At 44.5% G+C, this 18781-nt stretch overlaps 1 protein-coding gene across 3 annotated transcripts in view; it reads right to left on the bottom strand.

The window, feature by feature from the left end:
- Positions 1–18781, bottom strand: part of LOC131027806 (uncharacterized) — a 169366-nt gene that overhangs the window by 118866 nt on the left and 31719 nt on the right. For 2 of the 3 annotated variants that reach the window (XM_057957899.2, XM_057957898.2), the window contains exon 2: positions 313–369. In XM_057957899.2, coding sequence (XP_057813882.2) covers positions 313–369 — 57 coding nt within the window. Of the gene's footprint in view, positions 1–312; positions 419–18781 lie in introns of all 3 variants that reach the window. The other variant, XM_057957900.2, reaches the window with a different exon arrangement.

Genomic DNA, 18781 nt, shown 5'->3' with positions numbered 1-18781 from the left:
CATTTCATTTATTTTAAATTTTGTTTATAATGATTAGTATCATAAGATCCAAAATTCTAACAGACATTAACCCTCATCCTATTTTAAGAGGGCCTCAAATATTAACTGAAACTAATGTTAAGGTTAATCATGCCACAAGTGCTTCACCTTATTATAATTATAAAGATAAAATATTGGGAACCTACCATTTTCAACAGTATTTGCATTGTGAATGCAATCAAACATTGATATGCACGGTAACAATCAAGGGTAGCTAACAAGTTAAAAGTATAATGTGGATGCTTCAGAGGTGTTATAAGAGAGAAACCTCACCGTTCTGCTTGAGCATGCACTAGAAACAGGTTGGCCAATAAATTTGCTAAATGCATCCTGCATCACCAATACATTGCAAAGGGATCTGTGAGATAGAACAGTACTCCTGTAAACATAAGAACTATAGAAGGATTATTTAATGAACAAATACATTAAAAAATTAATAGCATCAAAATCACACTGTACATTATCCACAAATCCAACCATACTAAGCTACTAAAGAATATAATCATATTCTGAAAGAAATGGAATCGTGTGTCATCAATGATTGATCACTAGTCAGTCAATTCAGCTGTACCAAGCTACTGAGAAATACAGTCAAATTCTGAAAAAAAATTGAATCATGAATGATCCAAAATGGGTCACTAATCAGCCCCCATGTAGAATTTATTCAAATAACAAGACAAAATATTCGTGTATTCAGGTTTCAATTACAAATTTCGAAATTTGAGAATATGGAAAAACAAATGCAACTCCATTTATACGTGTCTGGTTGAATTTATCCCTACAGCTTAGTGTGGGCTTGGTGAATAACCAAACAGCTGAGTGTATCAAGAGATTAGAAAAGAGCCAAGAAAGTTGGAGACGTCTTATATTCAGCACTGTTCTCTCTTAAGCAATCTTTTTCCAGCAATAAGAATTGTCCATTTGATTGCTGGAGTTTTTCCTGGTTTTTTAGTTTCACCAGGTTAACTCGTTGAGCTTCCTGATGACTCTGTGCATTCAGATTTTTAGTTTCTAAATGCAAAATTTAATAATGTTGCTATTCTCTGCAATTTCCATTTGATTTTCCACTTTTATATGATATGGAGCATTTGAAACCATTACTTGCTGAAAGTAGTTTTTAATTATTCCACATCAAATCTGTGTTGGTGAATTGTCCACTAGAATCTCCAAAGCAATTACAGATCAAAGCATTATTTCTATATGCAGATAACAGTCGTTTCTTGGTGTTGGTATGTGTATCTCCAAAAGATGCTTTGATGGTTTCAGCATGTTGGGTGTGTTGAAGTACTCGGGGTTCTCCCTTTGATACATGAAGATTGAGTGTTGATGATATGATATTAGTTTATGACCACAGAGGCACTCTCAGGATAGCTAATTTCAGAGTTAGTTTTGCTAACATCTTCTATATTTGCCATTTGTCGTTGTTTGATCTGTTTCATTTCGAGACACCGTGAGGGGATATGCTGACATTTATGTTTTATGGTTGAGTAGACTATTTATTTATCCAGTTGCCCAGCATCATGTTTGTCAATGGAATTGCAGATATGGACTTCACTGAGATGCCTTGGCAAGATATTTTTCATGGTATAGATTTCAGCCCTTATAGGTATTTCAGTTTGGGTTTTGATGATGATTACTTTTTGGGGTTCTAAGAGAGGAGAGTGCAGTTGTGGCATGATAGTTTTACAGTTATGATCAAAGTGGAGTAGCATCAGCATGGTGGTTCTTTTCTGAGATTGACTTGGGACCTTGGGATCACAATGGTTTACAGTCCGGCTCAATTTGCTCTTTTTGGTTTTTTGTTAGCATTGCTTGAGGACAAAGAATCTTTGGGAAGGGAGGACTATAATGTCCCCATTTTCAGGTTCTTTTGCATTGTTGTTGACACTGACCTTCTGGGTGTGTGTCAATTTGACTAGAGTGGTAATTTTATGTTACCATTGACCAATGAGCTCAGATGGTTTAGAGGACTCATTTGACACTTTCAAATGATTATGGCTTCCAATGTTTTCTCCAGGATTCTTGGAGGGAGCATCTATTTATAGCAAGTTACCTTGTTAGATCCAATTATCATCTTTCATCATCAATATCACTCCTACATAGTCAGTTTTTTATTCTAATGCATTTCAACCATTTTCCGCAAATTGGGTGTAATATTGAGCTATATTAATTAATTTTACTAAGGTTGCCATTTTAATTAAAATAACTTATTGAGCACCTCAGTATTATAGCTAGTTGGAAATAGAATAGAAAGTTTCAAAAGTTGGGATACTGAAAAGTGACTTTTTAAGTGCCAGAAATGTTTTAGAACTTTAAGCAATTTTCGGGAAAGTTCTCAAAAAAGCTTATAAAAAGGGGTTTCAAAGCTCATTTTGTTGTTTATAATTAGGGATGGCGGATTCCAATTGCCTTGGGCAACATTGGAATCTGCCTAAGGGGGCCAGCCCCTTCTCCAACGTGTAAGGGTTGGGCCCTATACTCCACGCTACAATCAAGCCAAACACGCCATCATGATAGGGCCAACCCTATCGCATACATTTCGCATTAAATAAATTAAATAAATTAAAAGGTTTTAATTTATAAGGAAAGCTGACATGTTTAGGAGGTTTGATCCACATATAAATAAGCATAAACCTCACATCACAATTCAATCATTCAGTTTTCATTCATGAGAAATACATATGCCTGGCTAAAGCGAACTTCAGGAAGAAAGATTACATCTGCACTTACAGCAATTACCTCTGCTACATCAGCAATTTACATCTGCAGTTGAGGTGCGAAATCCATCATTAGGAATCAGCGAACTTAGTGAATACACAGCGAATTCCTTGAAGGTCTGCAATCTGGGTTAAAGGAGCAGCCAAAATAGCAGCAACCATCACTCATGTGACAGCAAGCTAATCTTGAAGGCAGCTACTTGTTGATGCGTCTTTTGTACACGACCAAACACAGAATAAAATACCTAAAGGTACCTTATCCTCTCTTGAACAAAGTTCCCGACTGCTGAAGATCTCACCGAAGGATCAATCGAGGCAACTCCAAGGTTCTTGTGTGTAGGTTCTCTACGTGTGGATAAGCTCTTCGCGATACGATGTGATTTTGCTGGAATCACAAGGGGACTTACATTCAACAACCTGAACATCTGATTTGCTTTGGATATTGCTGGAACATGAGATTTCACTGGTCCTAGATTTTGAAAAAAGGAAAAAAGAGAAGGGTTGAAACGGGATCTATTTCTAATACTAAGAATGTAAGAGCAATGAATGACCTTTGATGAAATTCTAAATAAGTCTTGCTTTGACATCCCAGGACCATCTCCACAAGGTTAGTGCGATCTTCTAAGGAAAGCTTTCTGATGTTTAGATCACCGGTACAGGCATGGACACCATCAGGCTGATGCATATCAAAGAAGAAGCGACAATTGAAGTTATGCTTAAGCTAAATGATTCCAGTTGACTACACAAGGCAAGTCTGCAATCAACAAACTACTAGTAGTATGGATATACAAATTTCACCATCAATCATACACATTTCTTCCACTCATCTAATAACATGAAATCAAATTTGAGAAGTATAGAGACCATGCAAATTGTTGAATCGACCCATAGAATTCACCATTTCTTCAATGAAGTTTACAAGTCCTTTACAACAACATCTTGGCAACAATCTTTGCCTTCTCTTTCTATTCTACTCTAACTATTTCCTACTCTGACTATTCACTACTATATATTCTCTATTAACCAACTATTAACTATTAACTAGCTATTCTCTATCAACCCGCTATTAACCTTTACCACTGAGGAGCCAGGGCTTATATAGAGAAACCCTTTACAAATAGATGGCTCTGATTGATTTAGAATCAATGGCTAGGATTACAAGATAGAAACCCTAATTAGGGTTTGTTACAACAAACTTCCTTAGCCAATTAGAAAATTACATTCCAAGGGTGAGGACCAATAGGAAGCAGGGGTAGGTTCCTCGAAGTTTGTGTTGTCCCCGATGAGTCAGGTACATTGAATCTGGACATGCTGAGGTGGACCAATCCAACTAGAGGAATGATGACTGGGATGCCACCTTGTGTGACACTTGTAACTTCGTTGATGTTCAATTTGATGAAGCTGAGAAGCTAACTTTGACTAACTCTTTTGAAACTATCTGCTTCTTCAACATACCCCGGTACCAACCTTGGTTGATTCTCCTCTATCTTTGATGTGTTTGATGAATGGAGTACCTCTCCTTGACTCCCATGTGTCTAATGAAGTTTCCTGATTCTCAAGTCATCCTTCTCCGGAAGTACACCTCCGCCTGGGAGTGCTGGCAAAGCCTTTCTTGGTCATCTTGTGATTCCTTAGTGTGGCGAAGTGAAGGGCTTTGGAGATAGCAGGCAATTCCTTGAACACCTTGAGTCTTCCAATGCTTCAAAGCACCTTGAGTCTTCCCTTTTGCCTGTGGAACGTCCTTCACGATGATGGATTGGAAGAGGTCGTCCTTGATAATGCTGAACTGGAAGTGGTCGTCCTTGATGATGTTGGACTGGTTTTCTCCATCTGCAAAATAAACCAAAACATGATTAAGTACATATGACATATTCATTTCAACAAAGCATTTTCACCTTAAATCATCAACAAGAAGACTTTAAAATAGAGTTCGTTCAAAATCCTTCCCAGGGACAGGCCCTATAAGAATTTCGCCCTGGACCCTTTGGAAGGGTCAGGAGCGAATTTTGCATTCCTGGCTCAAATTCTTCTCACTTTGTGACCATACTTGCTTAGATACATGTACAAGGATGCCCTCATTCTTAACCAACACCAAGCTTGATGTAAATTTGGGGGAAAATAGAGGTTTTAAGAATTTCACTCTAGACCCTTTGGAAGGGTCAGGAGCGAAATTTGCATTTTAGGACAAAATCTATCATGTCTCTACTCCAACATGCCTTCCAAGGCAAGCATGCACTAGTCTTCTCTCCTCTAAAGCCTAGGAATCCACAACATGACCTTCATCATGAGCAAATTAGGTGAAATTGAGGATTTCGCCCTGGACCCTTTGGAAGGGTCGGGAGCGAATTTCTTGATCTTGGACAAAACACTCACTTCTTTCACTCACAACCCCCTCTAAGGCATGCTTGAGGCAATCTTTTAAGCCCAGTCACCCTCACAAATGATTTGACCTAAAACAATTTTGAAGGAAAAAAGAGATTTTGTGAATTTCGCCCTGGACCCTTTCAAAGGGTTAGGAGCGAAATTCAAGTTTTAGGCTTGATCTTACACTTCCTTTACCTCAATTCACTTTACAAGGCAAGAATACCTCACTCCACCTTCAACCATGCCATAGGCATTAAAGTTTTAGCTTCACTCAAGGAGGAAAAGGGTGGTTTGAAGAATTTCGCTCTGGACCCTTTGGAAGGGTCGGGAGTGAAATTCATGATTTGCTTGTTTTCCTTCACCAAGGTCCATCTTTTTCACTTTCTATACTTGGACTCTCATCCTTGGATCCCTCTCCCATGCTTGCAACATTTTGCTTGACCTCAAAATGACTAGAAAAGAGAATTTCGCTAGAAATCATGGCCAGGGACGGGACCCATAATGGATTTCGCCCTGGACCCTTTGGAAGGGTCAGGAGCGAATTTCTTCCTCTAGCCTAGAATCATCATTTTTAGAGGCAACAATCCATTCAAGAAAGGGTCCAGGGCGAAATTCTTCCTCTAGCCTAAAATCATCATTTTTAGAGGCAACAATCCATTCAAGGGCAATCCTAAGGGCTTCTATCACCTTGGTCTAGGCCTGGCTTGGCACAAATACGAAAGGAATAGGTGGATTTTGGGAATTTCACTATGGACCCTTTCGAAGGGTTAGGAGCGAAATTCTTGTTTTGAGTTTATTTCCTCATTCTTTCAACTCCAATCCACCTCCAAGACCAAGGACACATCGCCTCACTCCTATCTAGGCCATAAAAACCAAAAACTTGACTTGATTTGCAAGGGAAAGAAAGGTGATCTTAGGAATTTCGCTTTGGACCCTTTGGAAGGGTCAGGAGCGAAATTCATGTTTTTGCTCAATTCCTTCAAGTTTGAAGTCACCAACAAGTCAAAGTCATGCTCAAGGACGCCTCCAATCCTATCTCATCCTGACCCACACTTGACTTAGCATAAAATTGAGAAAAAAGGTGGTTTTGTGAAATTTCACCCTGGACCCTTTGGAAGGGTCAGGAGCGAATTTCTCATTCTTGACTTGATTCTTCATCCTTTCAATCTCATTCTTCATTACAAGATAAAATTTCATCGTTTTTCACCCAAGGAACAAAGTTTTAAGCCCAAGCAAGGTTAAAAAATAGGTTTGTAAGGAATTTCGCTCTGGACCCTTTGGAAGGGTCAGAAGCGAAATTCATGTTCTAGGCTAAAATCCTTCACATTCTTACATCCCATCACTTCAAAACTAGAATGTAGGTCCAAACAAGGAAGGAAATGAGGTCTATGGGAAATTTCGCTCTGGACCCTTTGGAAGGGTCAGGAACGAAATTTCCATTCTTGGACAAAATCCTCACTTTTCAACGCTTTCAATCATCCCCCAAGGCAAGAACACATCAATCCACCTTCCAACATGCCTTAGAGACCAACACTTAGCCAAAATTAGGAAGGAAATGAGGGTTATGAGGATTTTCGCTCTGGACCCTTTGGAAGGGTCAGGAGCAAAAATCTTGATTTATCCAATTCTCTCTCAAACTTGATCAATTTCAAGGTCCTTTCAAACTCTATTCATCATTTTAGGCAATATAGAAGGTAAAATGGAAGATTTCGCTCTGGACCCTTTGGAAGGGTCAGTAGCGAAATTTCCATTCTAGGTTGATTTTCACCATTTCATCTAATCCATTTTTAAACTTGATCAAATTTGCCTCTCCTTAACACCATCAAGTCCATTTGCCACTCACTTGGCTCAAAGCAAGGTCTTTCCAATGTCCTACGCAAAATAGAGGGTCAGATGAGGATTTCGCTCTGGACCCTTTGCAAGGGTCAGGAGCGAAATTCCTACTTTAGGCTAATTTCCATCATTTTGTAGTCTGTTAGCCGCAATATTCTACGCAAACAAAACTAGTTAATTAAGTCGTAAGTTGTAATTGTCTTTGTTAGTCGGCAGCTGAGGGATGGTAGTTACCGTGCGACGGTTGGCACTCGCACCCCCTCGGTATCTTTATATACTTCTGAATGTAACTTGTGACACACAATTATGAATGGAATAACATCTCTTATATTTTATCTGATGTCTATGGCATTATTATTCTGCATTACGTGGTAAACATTTGGCGTCGTTGCCTAGACATACTCGGGAACGGAAGGAGCAAATAGCGCACGGACACGATGGGCCTACCCGTTGGTGAGATAAACCTAGAGGCTGACGACGCGCAAACAGAGCTCTACCACGGAGAAGACACTGCAATGAGGGAAATCTCAATCCTCCTTCAGGTAACCATTGAGACCTACGTCCGAAGGGAGGCCACGAAGGCTGAAATCCCAACAAGTGTCGTGTGGACAGCACTAGAAGTTAGCCCGACAGTAAATAGGTTGATGAACCACCTCCCCCGGTTGCTTGCACAGGCATCACTAGCACAACAAACTCGCCTGAAGGAGATTGCCTGGGAAGAGCGACGCCAACAAATCCTCCAACAGTATGAAGGAAGCAGTCGTCGGGAAGCGGAGCGTGATGGCACGAGGCCAAGAGGAAATTGAACCCTGAATCCCAGAGGGATAAAAGAACATTCTATATTTGAATAAAGGTGTCATAATATTGACACAAGTTGTATCTGATGAGATGAATTAATAAAGGAGTGTTCTGTTTTTATGTGTTGTTATTTATGCAAATGTACGGGAATTAATGCCCAACCTATTAAACAAAGATACAAATAAGAAAGCACAAATGGAGGAGTGGGAGGCCGCACAAAGGGCCTTGATTCTGGAGCAACAAGTAGAATGTAGACGACGGCTGACGCAACTTGCCGAAGGACAACCTGCTGAAGGCTTGCCCCGAAGGGAACCAAGGAGGTATCACGGAGGGGGCAGAAGCCGAGGGAAATTTCTACGCGTCGCCAGAACACCATATGCTGAGAAGCCACGAAGAGTTTTTGGAGGAAACAAGGTTACGGAAGAATCTAGTCGAAGAGACCCAGGATCAGTTCAGAAACTTATCCCTTACGCCGCGAAGTGAGGACCAACAAAGGGAGTCAGTAGCAAGCGCGGGTGAGAACGAAGGGGAGGACAACTGTACGGATGTAGGTGCGACACACGGCAGGCAAAACACCGTACCCCCAGTCACCCAAGCAAGACACACCACCGGCACCGGAGGGAGTGGCACAGGGGCACAGACACAGCCACAGCCACCTCTGGAGAGACGACCCCCATCAATGGCGAGTAAACAGAAACTGTCGAAGTTCAACGGCAACGGCAAGGAAGATCTCATCCACCATTGCCGCACTTGCGAAACCATATGGTCAGCGAACGGTGTTACCGACCAAGACGAATGGGTAACACAATTTCCAACAACCTTAAGGGGAGTGGCCATCGACTGGTACTCAGATATGGATAAGACCAAAGTCGGCACATGGCCCGATCTGAAGAAGGAATTCGGGGTAGAGTTCCTCCTTCTCAAAGACGACAATGAAATAGTAGCCAAAATCTATGGCACAAAGCAGAACAAGAATGAGACTGTTCGAGCCTATAGTCGGCGGCTCAAGGAACTGTTGGGGAAAATGGAGAGTCAACCAGCTTACGGGTTGAAAAAGAGATGGTTCGTGGAGGGACTGAAACACTCCCTCCGGAAGAAGATGAAAATTGTCCCACCGACCTCGAACAAAGATGCATACAACAGAGCGATGGATCTCGAGAGCGAGACCAAGACATCCATGAAAAAAAAGAAGGATAGCTCGTCCGAGGATGATGACTATTCTGAGGGAAGCAGTAGCGATGGCGAGGCTGGCAAAAAAGTGCAAGCACTCCAGAAAGACATGGAGCGAATGAGGAGGGAATTTAAAACAATGAGAAACACTGGTCGGACAGAAGGGGACATATGGTGCACTGAATGCAAAGAGGAAGGACATACGAAGGGTAGTTGCCCGAAGAAGGCCTTCTGCGAGATTTGCCAAGTGATGGGACACTCCATCAAGGAGTGCCCATACAACATGAAAACCCAAAGTATGCAAATGAACCAAGTGTTGTTCACTGAGCAGGCCACAACATCCACACCAGCGGGTACGGCCCAACAAACCAACACAACGGCATCACCTGGAGGTTACAGGGACAACAGACGTGGCGGCGGAAGGAATAACAATAACAATAACAGAAGTCGTATCCAATATGACGCCAAGGGCCGGCCAATGATCCAGTGTAGGGCCTGCACCTGCAATCAGTGGGGGCACTTCGCCCGTGATTGCACGAAGGAAGCCACCCCTCAGCACCTCTCGATGGTGTGGGCCAGCCGACCATGAGGACGCAAATTGCCCTAAGTCAGGGGTTAGTCTCCTCAACATTGAGAAGTGGTGCGGGAGCACCTAGTTGAGTAAAACTCCCATTTTTTTTTGAGTATTTAATGCTTTTATGTTTGTAAAGTCTTGTGTTAGGTTGATTATGCTGTTTTAGGTTGTTTTGTGTCATGTTGAGTGGTTTTGATCTCATTTTGGGCTCTAGAGATCAAGTTTTGCCTTTTAGGCCTTGAGTTGACAATTTTTGGAAAAATTGTGCAAAATTGCCAAAAATGTCTTCTAATGCCTTCAAGAGCATTGAAACATGTTTGTTAAGTGTTTTTAAGCATGTCTAAGTTGTTTAGACAAGTTGATAAGGCTAGATTGTCAAAATGCCTTCTTGAGCAAGAAAAGTTGTCATTTTGGCTTGAAAAGTTGTCAAAAGTGTCATTTTCTTGCAAAATGAAGTTATGGAAGCCTCATGTCCGTACTAGGGCTTGAAAACCAACTGGAGAAACTATATAAGGCCTCCATTTGCCTTGAAAAGGGTTGGAAAGTGTATAAGCAAGAGCTTTTGAATAAAAACATGAAATTTTGGCTTTATTGACTGGTTAATCCTTTCCTTTGCAAAACAGTCCGTACTGTAGCTGTACAAATCCATACTGTACCTTCTTGGATATAGAAATGTTGATATTATAAAGCTCCGCATGTAATTGTTTCATTGGTTTTTCATTTGCAAGGTGGTTGTATAAAATAATTTGCTTTCTGTGTAGTTGCTGTCCTAACAAGGACTCTGGGTTTTAAAATGCATCAACTTGGTTGATCCAGGTTTGGGATCCCTCCAATGGATTTTGCCAAGTTGATTCATGTGTATATAGTGTACATAAATTTCTTTTTGTGCCAGAGAAGTGTTTTGAAGATGCATTTGAGTGAGAACTAGGCAAGTTGGAGCAACTCGGCTAGTTCATGATTAATACTCAAAACTTGCACCCAAAACCAATGGGAATGAGTAAACAGAGTGTGGCAGAGGCATGGTTATGTCCCCAAGGGAGTTGAGAGTCTCCTTGGTGTGTTTGAGCAGTATGTACTGAGTAGACATTTTCAGTTTGCAAACAAAACAGTGTGTTCACTGTTTTTCTGAATTTTGTTGTAAATTTGCTTATGGAATGCTTCTAAAGCATCATCCAAGCCGTGTAACTGAGAAGGCATTGCAATAGGAGATAAAGCTATGTTTGAAGACCTCATTGAGGTGTTTGTCCAATTCAAAACTCTTCATTTTGCAAGTCCTAAAGTGCAATGTTTGCTGACTGGTAAAAGGGCAGTGATTTGACTGTCACAGTGACAGTTTTCTGATTTTTCAGTTGCTTGCCAAGTGTTTGGCATTATGCTTGCATGGCAGAGGCAGGGGAAGCATGTTAGAGACATGACAGAGGTCTCATGAAGGTCCAGGCACTTGAAGAGGTGCATAAGGATGCAAACCCTGTGGTTTCACTTCAAACCCCTATCAAACCCTCCAAATATGCCACAAAAGGTGGACAGTCCTAAATCTGCACTAACAGTGGACTAAACCTTGAAAATCTTTGAGCATACACCCCTAAGACATCATCCAAAACAAGCTTGAGGGAGGAAATGACCATCGTTGGGCAGCATGAGCAAAATATGGCCAATTAGGCCTCCACGGGCTAGTAGCCCTTTGTTGCATAACACACAAAAATGACAGTTTTTGAAAGAATGCCCAAACCCGATTGTAAGGAGGAGTTGGGGGCTAGTGAAACTTTGCAAGAACATTAGCAAACAGTCAACAAGTGACATTTGGAGCCTTGGGCAGTGTGCAACCCCTTTTGGAGGTTTTTGACCCTTGGTTGGAGGTTGAGTAGCTAAGGAAGGACTATAAGCCTAAAACCAAATTGTGAGTAACAAACTTTGAAGAAAACTTTGCTGCCCTTACTTGTCCTTGCAAATGATTCCTAAAGCTCTCTGAAATAGAGGGTGGAATGCCTAAGAACAGAGATTAAGGGTGTGTAGATGGGTGGAGTAAGAAACTTGAGTAGATTTGAGCATGGGTATGAGCCAACACCTTAAGGGGAGTTTGTTAGGAAGGTGACACTGGAAGTACTTGACACTATAACCATCAAGACTGATCTTGTAAACACAAAATAGCAGACTCAAACATGTTTTTGGGTAGCAAATTGAACTTTTGAGCAAATTAGCCTTTTGAACACTTTCTGGACAATCTCCCTATCAAGAAGACTGGTGAGAAAGAAGTACTGGCGATCACCCATGCTCAGACAAAAAAGGCCACTTATCCCGACCCCCGTACGGAGAAGGAGAGATTGCAAGAGGCAAAAGCCAATATTGAACGTGAGATGACGGTCGAACGACGGAACAACGAGGTGGTGAATATATCATCCCGTACAGAAGCTGAAAATAACATCATTGGGCAAGTACTACAAATGGAAGTACCTATAAGGGTAAAGGACCTTCTAGAAACAATGCCACAGTTGAGAACCGCCATTTTTAGTTCAATACAAACCACTGTGCAGGCACCTTTGCGTGCCACATGGGCAGAAGTTTCGGTCAGCCCCTCGGCTGACCCAATGTTGTTGGCCGTAAATAGTGGTCAGCATCCTGTTGTAGTAGAGATGGGAATTCTCGGGGCTATCCTCAAAGACACCATCGTGGACGGAGGTTTGGGGGTGAATGTACTGCCAGAGGATACGTGGAAGAAGCTCAGGAAGCCAACACTGTGGCTACCCACGTTCAACTTGGTAAGTGTGGACCAGCACGACATCAAGCCACTAAGCACCCAGATGGCCCAGCCGGTCACCATCGGCACGCAACCCTTCATACTAGATTTTGTGGTAATCCCACTCAAGAAGAAGGGGTACGACGCCATCTTGGGCAGAGGCTGGTTGGTTACAGCAAAGGTGAACCACGACTGGAAAAAGAACACCCTTTCTATGGAGAAAGGGGGGCGGAAGTATACCATTGATCTGAGGACCCAAGTTGTCGGCGAGGAACTGATGTCATCTAACTTGAATTAGGAAGATTCAAACAGATGGGAGTGGGACTCCTATGAAGGTAAAGATGAGAGGGAACCAAACGAGGAAGGAGTGTTGGAACTTGGCGGATGTTCAGAAGATGACACTTCCTCCTTGAATGGACTCTTCCACTGGCAAATGGAAGACTATGAAGTGTTTCATCCGGCTTGTCACATGCTACAGATTGAGGACGAGTCAGGCGAGGAGGAGGACTTTCCGCCAGAATACACAAAGTACAAGGAGGGAGACACCAAAATAAATGATGTCTCGGCATACGAATTTTCGAAAGATAGGCCAATGCGGTACGAAGACCCCACCGTGAAGGAAACAAACCTAGGGGACACTACCAATCCCCGAAATATCTAGGTAGGCGACGATTGGAGCCCAGTGCTGAAGGCTGCAGCATTCAAAATCTTCCTGGAATACAAGGACGTATTCACGTGTTCCTACCAGGATCTGAAGGGGGTTCTGCCAAAAATGTGTGTCCACCGAATACCATTGGTCCCAGGAGCTAGACCGGTACGGAAGAGGCCGTACCGAATGAACAAAAACTATGCTGCCAAGGTCGACGAGGAAATCGAATGGATGCTGGGGGCCGGCATCATATTTCGAGTGGAGACAAGTGAGTGGGTCTCGCCGATTGTGATTTCACTAAAGAACGAGGCCAACGAGATCCACATCTGCGTGAATTTCCGATGCCTCAATGCCGTCACCATCAAGGACCCGTTTCCCATACCCTTCACAGATAGTATCCTAGAGGAGGTGGTTGGCCATGAAATGTACTCATTTCCCGACAACTTCTCAGGGTACAACCAAATTTCGATAGCTGAGGAGAACAAGCTGAAGACCACCTTTGTGGTGGAAGATGGAGTCTATGCGTACAACCGGATGCCTTTCGGCTTGTGCAACGCTCCAGCAACCTTCTAGAGGATAGTTCTTCACATCTTTGATAAGATGTCGGTGGGAAATTTTAAAGCCTTTTTGGATGACTAGTCGATTTTCAGTAGCGAAGACACTCACTTGGTGGCGCTGAGAGAGTGCATGGAGCGGTGCCGAAGGGCGAGGTTCACCTTAAATCCACGGAAATGCCGGTTTATGGTACCACAGGGGAAGTTGTTGGGCAATATCATTTGTAAAGTTGGACTGAAAAATGACCCACATAGGTACGAGTAATTGTGGAAATGGAGGCTCCCACTGATGTGACAGAAGTCAAGTCCTTCTTGGGACACATTGGATACTACCGGAAGTTCATCAAGAACTTTGCCCAACTTTCATTTCCACTCGACAAACTAACTCGAAAGGGCGAACCATTCATATGGGAATCAGCACAAAGGGAAGCATTCCAGGAACTCAAGACGAGACTGGTGGCGGCACCCATTCTGGCCTATCCAAACTGGGACCGAGAATTCCACGTACACGTGGATGCCTTGAACTCTGCCATTGGTGCTACGCTAGCGCAGGAAGGGGCACACGGGTTGGATCACCCCATCTATTTTGCGAGTAGGTTGATGTCGAAAGCCGAGAGGAACTACAGTACCACCAAGAGGGAGGCCCTCGGGATGGTCTATGTCGTACAGAAATTTCAACACTACCTGCTAGTGACACCCTTCTATGTGGACCATCAGGCCTTGATTTACCTGGTAAACAAACCCATCATCCAAGGCAGGATAAGCGAATGGCTACTGCTACTTCAGGAGTTTACGTTCACAACAATTGTACGGCTAGGCAAGAGCCATATCATTGCTGACCAATTGTCCTGAATCAAGTCCGGAGAGCCGCCAGAAGGGGTAAATGACGACTTCCCAGACGCCCACCTATTCAAGATCGCAATACTACCACCATGGTATACTGCCATCAGGGAATACCTCTCCACCTCCATATTTCCTCAAGGCATGCCATCGGGAGAACGAGGAAAACTTGTGTTGAGAAGCCGCACGTTCCAGCTGATTAATGGTTTACAGTATAAGATGGGGCCCGACAAGGTGTTACGTCAGTGTGTGATGGAGGAAGAAGTGCCAAGCGTCATGAGAGAAGCACATGAGGGGCTCACGGGAGGCCATATGGGACCGGACACTACGGCAAGGAAGGTATTACTAGCAGGCCTGTGGTGGCCCACATTGTATAATGATGCGAGAGAATGGGTAGTAGGTTGCGATACCTGTCAAAGAGCGGGGAGGCCACTGAAAAGGGATTTCATGCTCCTCAACCCTTCGCATGCCCAAGAACTATTCAAGCGATGGGGGCTGGATTTTATCGGGCCGCTCAAGGTGAGCCGCACTAGGAGGGGTCGCTACATCGCAGTAGCCACTGAATATTTAACCAAGTGGGTTGAAGCACAGGCCCTACCTGACAACTCGGCTGTAAGTACAACAAGATTCATCTACGAGCAAATTATTACACGGTATGGGATCCCTATGCAGTTGACAAGCAACAAGGGTGGACATTTTGTGAACCACATTATTGAACTCCTTACTACAGAATTCAAGATTTTCCATTCACTGTCTAGCCCCTATTACCCACGAGCCAATGGGCAGGCCGAGGCTACCAACAAGATTCTCGTGGGCGTGATTTACAAGTCGTGCAGTGTCAAGGGAGAAGACTGGGAAGAAAAATTACCCTCGGTCTTGTGGGCCTACCGTACAACCTACAAGGTGACCACCGGCCAGACTCCGTTCCAACTCATGTACGGGCAAGAAGCTATGGTGCCAGCGGAATTCATGGTGCCAAGCCTTCGCATTGCAGTAGAGAACAGACATGGGGATATGGAGAGCCTAAGGGCGAGATTGTATGCCTTAAGCAAGTTGGACAAAAAAAGAATGATGGCACAATGGGCCATAGAGGCAGCCCAGCAAAGACGGAAGGTCTGGCACGACAAGCATCTTCGGCAAATGAAGTTTACTCTGGGGCAATTAGTGTTGAAATTCAATGGGAGGAACGAAATCAAACCAGGAAAATTTAAAGTGCGATGGCTAGGCCCCTTCAAGGTCCGCAAGGTCAATGCCAACGGGGAGATTAAGTTGTGGACACTCGACGGGAAGGAGATACCTAACACCGTCAATGGGTCGAAATTAAAACAGTACCACGAAAGACGGGCGACCGACCCGAAATCCTCTAGAAGGAATGACAATTAAAAAAATTTTAAAAAAAGTACGGTCGTACGGGTCCGTACAAGGATTGATCATACGACGGGGAAAAATAAAATAAAATAAATAAATTTAAAAAAAAAAAAAAAAGAGAACACGGTGGAATCGCCGTACAGTGGGACCACCGTGCGGTGGAAACCTCCGCAAGCATAAAAGTCCCGCACAAACACATAGCGGCATAAAACAAACACGCAGCCCGGCCCAGCCCACACACACAACCCACACCGACAGAGCAGTGAACCGCACGAGGGCCACATAACGCATGAGCAGAATATTAACGGTACGGCAACGAAAGGACACAACATTACCGTACAGCTACAGCAGTCGGGTGTAGGTACAGGGAAAGAGAAAGAGGCACGTGCTTATTATTTTAACCCTATTCTTTTTTAAAAAGAGGGCACAAACGACAAAGGAAGCATTATTTAATGGACGCCAGTGGGAAAAGTTGGCAAAAGCAGTTACCTGGTGCAGTGCTGTCAACCTCAGGGAACAAGGGCGTGGTCCGGATTCTGCCTTCGGGTGTAAAGGTAAGAGGCGGCATGGCTGACAGCAACCAAAAGAAAGGGAAGAAGGTACGCTCCAAAGTGCAATAGACTCCAACAAAGAGTGACGTGACGATGGACACAATCACTTTTGAGGGTTTAACTAGCACAAATTGCAGAAGATGGTGGAATGAGACTCCGAATGATGACCCTATGAAGACACAGCTGCGACTTGCACAGGTACAGTGGGCCATCCAAATGCCAATTTTTTGCATCAAGGACTTCGAGGTGGTGTTGCGTGCCATGATTGGTACCTACGACTCGCACAGGCGGCAATCAATATTTGATTACGACCATCAGCAGATTACCGTATCGTTCGCTTCGACCGAATTTACCAGAGTTTTCGGTATTCCAGGGGTGCACGGAAAGAAAGTGGATAAGGCACAAAAAATAGCCCGAGACTTCAAAGACATACTTCTGAAACTAATGTGTAGCGACGACCTCACACAAGTGGAACTTGCTAGCCTTCAGCACACAAGCAAGAGTCGCGGTCTGAAGAAGTCGTTTTTAAGAGCAGGAATATGGCGGTGCCTGGTGGATGTATTGAAGAGCCGGTTGATGGGAGCAAGTCGAGCTTCAAATATTGCCATGGCACAGGTGGTGCTCGTGAATGGCATCCATAACGGTATAGTATATGACTGGGCATCTGTATTAGCAAATAGGATGGAGGAATTCATGACTCTCCGGCACAAAACTTTCTACATGCCCTACCACGCTATCGGGCTCTTTCTAGATGCAGTACACCTTCGGGGCTCACCGGACCAGGACCAGTACTTGGCACCACAAGGTCGTGTACACCCTGGACAGCCCCCCTTGGACACCATGGCGCCAAGCGGAGATATCCACTCTGGAACGAAACGGAAGAGGAGGGTAGTGGTTTCAGCGTCAGCAATAGAATCGAAGTCTGCCAGTAGTGACCCGAGTGAGGAGGCGGAGGACTCCAATGATTCTGCCACGGAGACTAGTTTCAGGATGGTAGGTTAGGGTAGGCAACATGTAGAGGAGGACATGGGGGCAACATCAGCAGCGGTCACGTAGCCTCTGGATGAGCAGACGACTCCCACAGGTACCATGTTGCCTCCTCCAAGTGCGGTAGTGATGATCGTGCCCGTTCCTGGTTTTGGGCAAGGCCGGACACCCGTGATTATGGCCCCCCCACCTAACGCCGCGACATTGGTAGAACCTCTGGTGGTCGACGAGAGTCATCCCACGACAGTAGTAGAGTTTGGAGAGACAACAGCTAGGAGATGACGGTACCAGCGGAACTTCCCGGAGAGAGTGGTCGCCCTTCTCAGCAGGATATGAATGCATGGCTGAGCCGCTTCAAGTTGGCACCAATAGCCCCGGTTGGAACAGTAGTCCTTTCTCCAAGGCGTGAGCAAAGTCCTCACGAGGTTGTGGACCTCATTGGAGATGGTTCGCCAGAGCCTACGTGGAGTGTACCGAGGGACCACTCACCCATCCATGAGTTGATGTTGAGCCCTACGCAGGAGGAGTTCACCCTGAGTTTCCCTCAGACTTCCGATGGGGCTATGGAGGAGCAAGGTATAGTAGCATCTCTGAGAGGGGATGGCGACAGGGAATTAGAGTGGCTGTAGAAGCCAGACGGGTGGTAGCCTCAGTGCGGTCTCAGGGCGAGGCTCGGGCAGACGAGGAGTTGCAGCGGCTACTGGAGTTTATGAGGGACAGGTGCAGGACCCACTTTACTCAAAGCTTTGAGTCTAGTGGATGGCCTACCACAGAGACCTTATAGATGTTGGAGAAATGGGGCCTCCAAGAGCAGGTTGGTGAAACCAACTGAGAGGCATTGTTGAGGCAAATAGAGCAGTCCTTTCGAGAAACTTACTATGAGTTGCGGAGGATGCAATATATTGCCGACAATACAGAGACCCAGTGCAAGGAGGCCGTGTTGGCACAGGACATGTTGGTTACTAGGTTCCAGCAAACAGAGGAGCTCCACAGAGAGCAATTGGCCTGGGCGACGGCCACGTGGGATGAAGAACACGCTACCTTGGAGACAGTGTTAGCCGGAGAGAGGACGGCTAGGGTTGCCTTGGAGGCACGGCTGGCGGAAGTGCAGGAAGACAAGACTATGTTGGAGAACCGATTGAGTAGCGCTTTGGAGCAGGTGGACCAAAAAGACAAGGAAGTCTTGGAGGCAGCATTGATGGTGAAAACAGCGCTGGAACGCCAGATGGTGGCGGAGCGGGACCTCAAGCTGCATACTGAACAGGTCTACGAGTTACGCGCTCGCCTGAGCGCTGCCCCCTCTCCACCAGGGACGCTTCCTCCACCCCCTTCTCAATCTTGACTTTTATGTTCTAATTCAGTCATCAGGGGACGACCTTGTTTTTTGGGGGGGGGATGATGTTAGCCGCAATATTCTACGCAAATAAAACTAGTTAATTAAGTCGTAAGTTGTAATTGTCTTTGTTAGTCGGCAACCAAGGGATGGTAGTTACCATGCGACGGTTGGCACTCGCACCCACTCGGTATCTTTATATACTTCCGAATGTAACTTGTGACACACGATTATGAATGGAATAACATCTCTTATATTTTATCTAATGTC

Source organism: Cryptomeria japonica, chromosome 3 (assembly GCF_030272615.1).
Source record: "Cryptomeria japonica chromosome 3, Sugi_1.0, whole genome shotgun sequence".
NCBI classification, from domain to species: Eukaryota; Viridiplantae; Streptophyta; class Pinopsida; order Cupressales; family Cupressaceae; genus Cryptomeria; species Cryptomeria japonica.
This window is presented reverse-complemented; position numbering and strand designations above follow the sequence as displayed.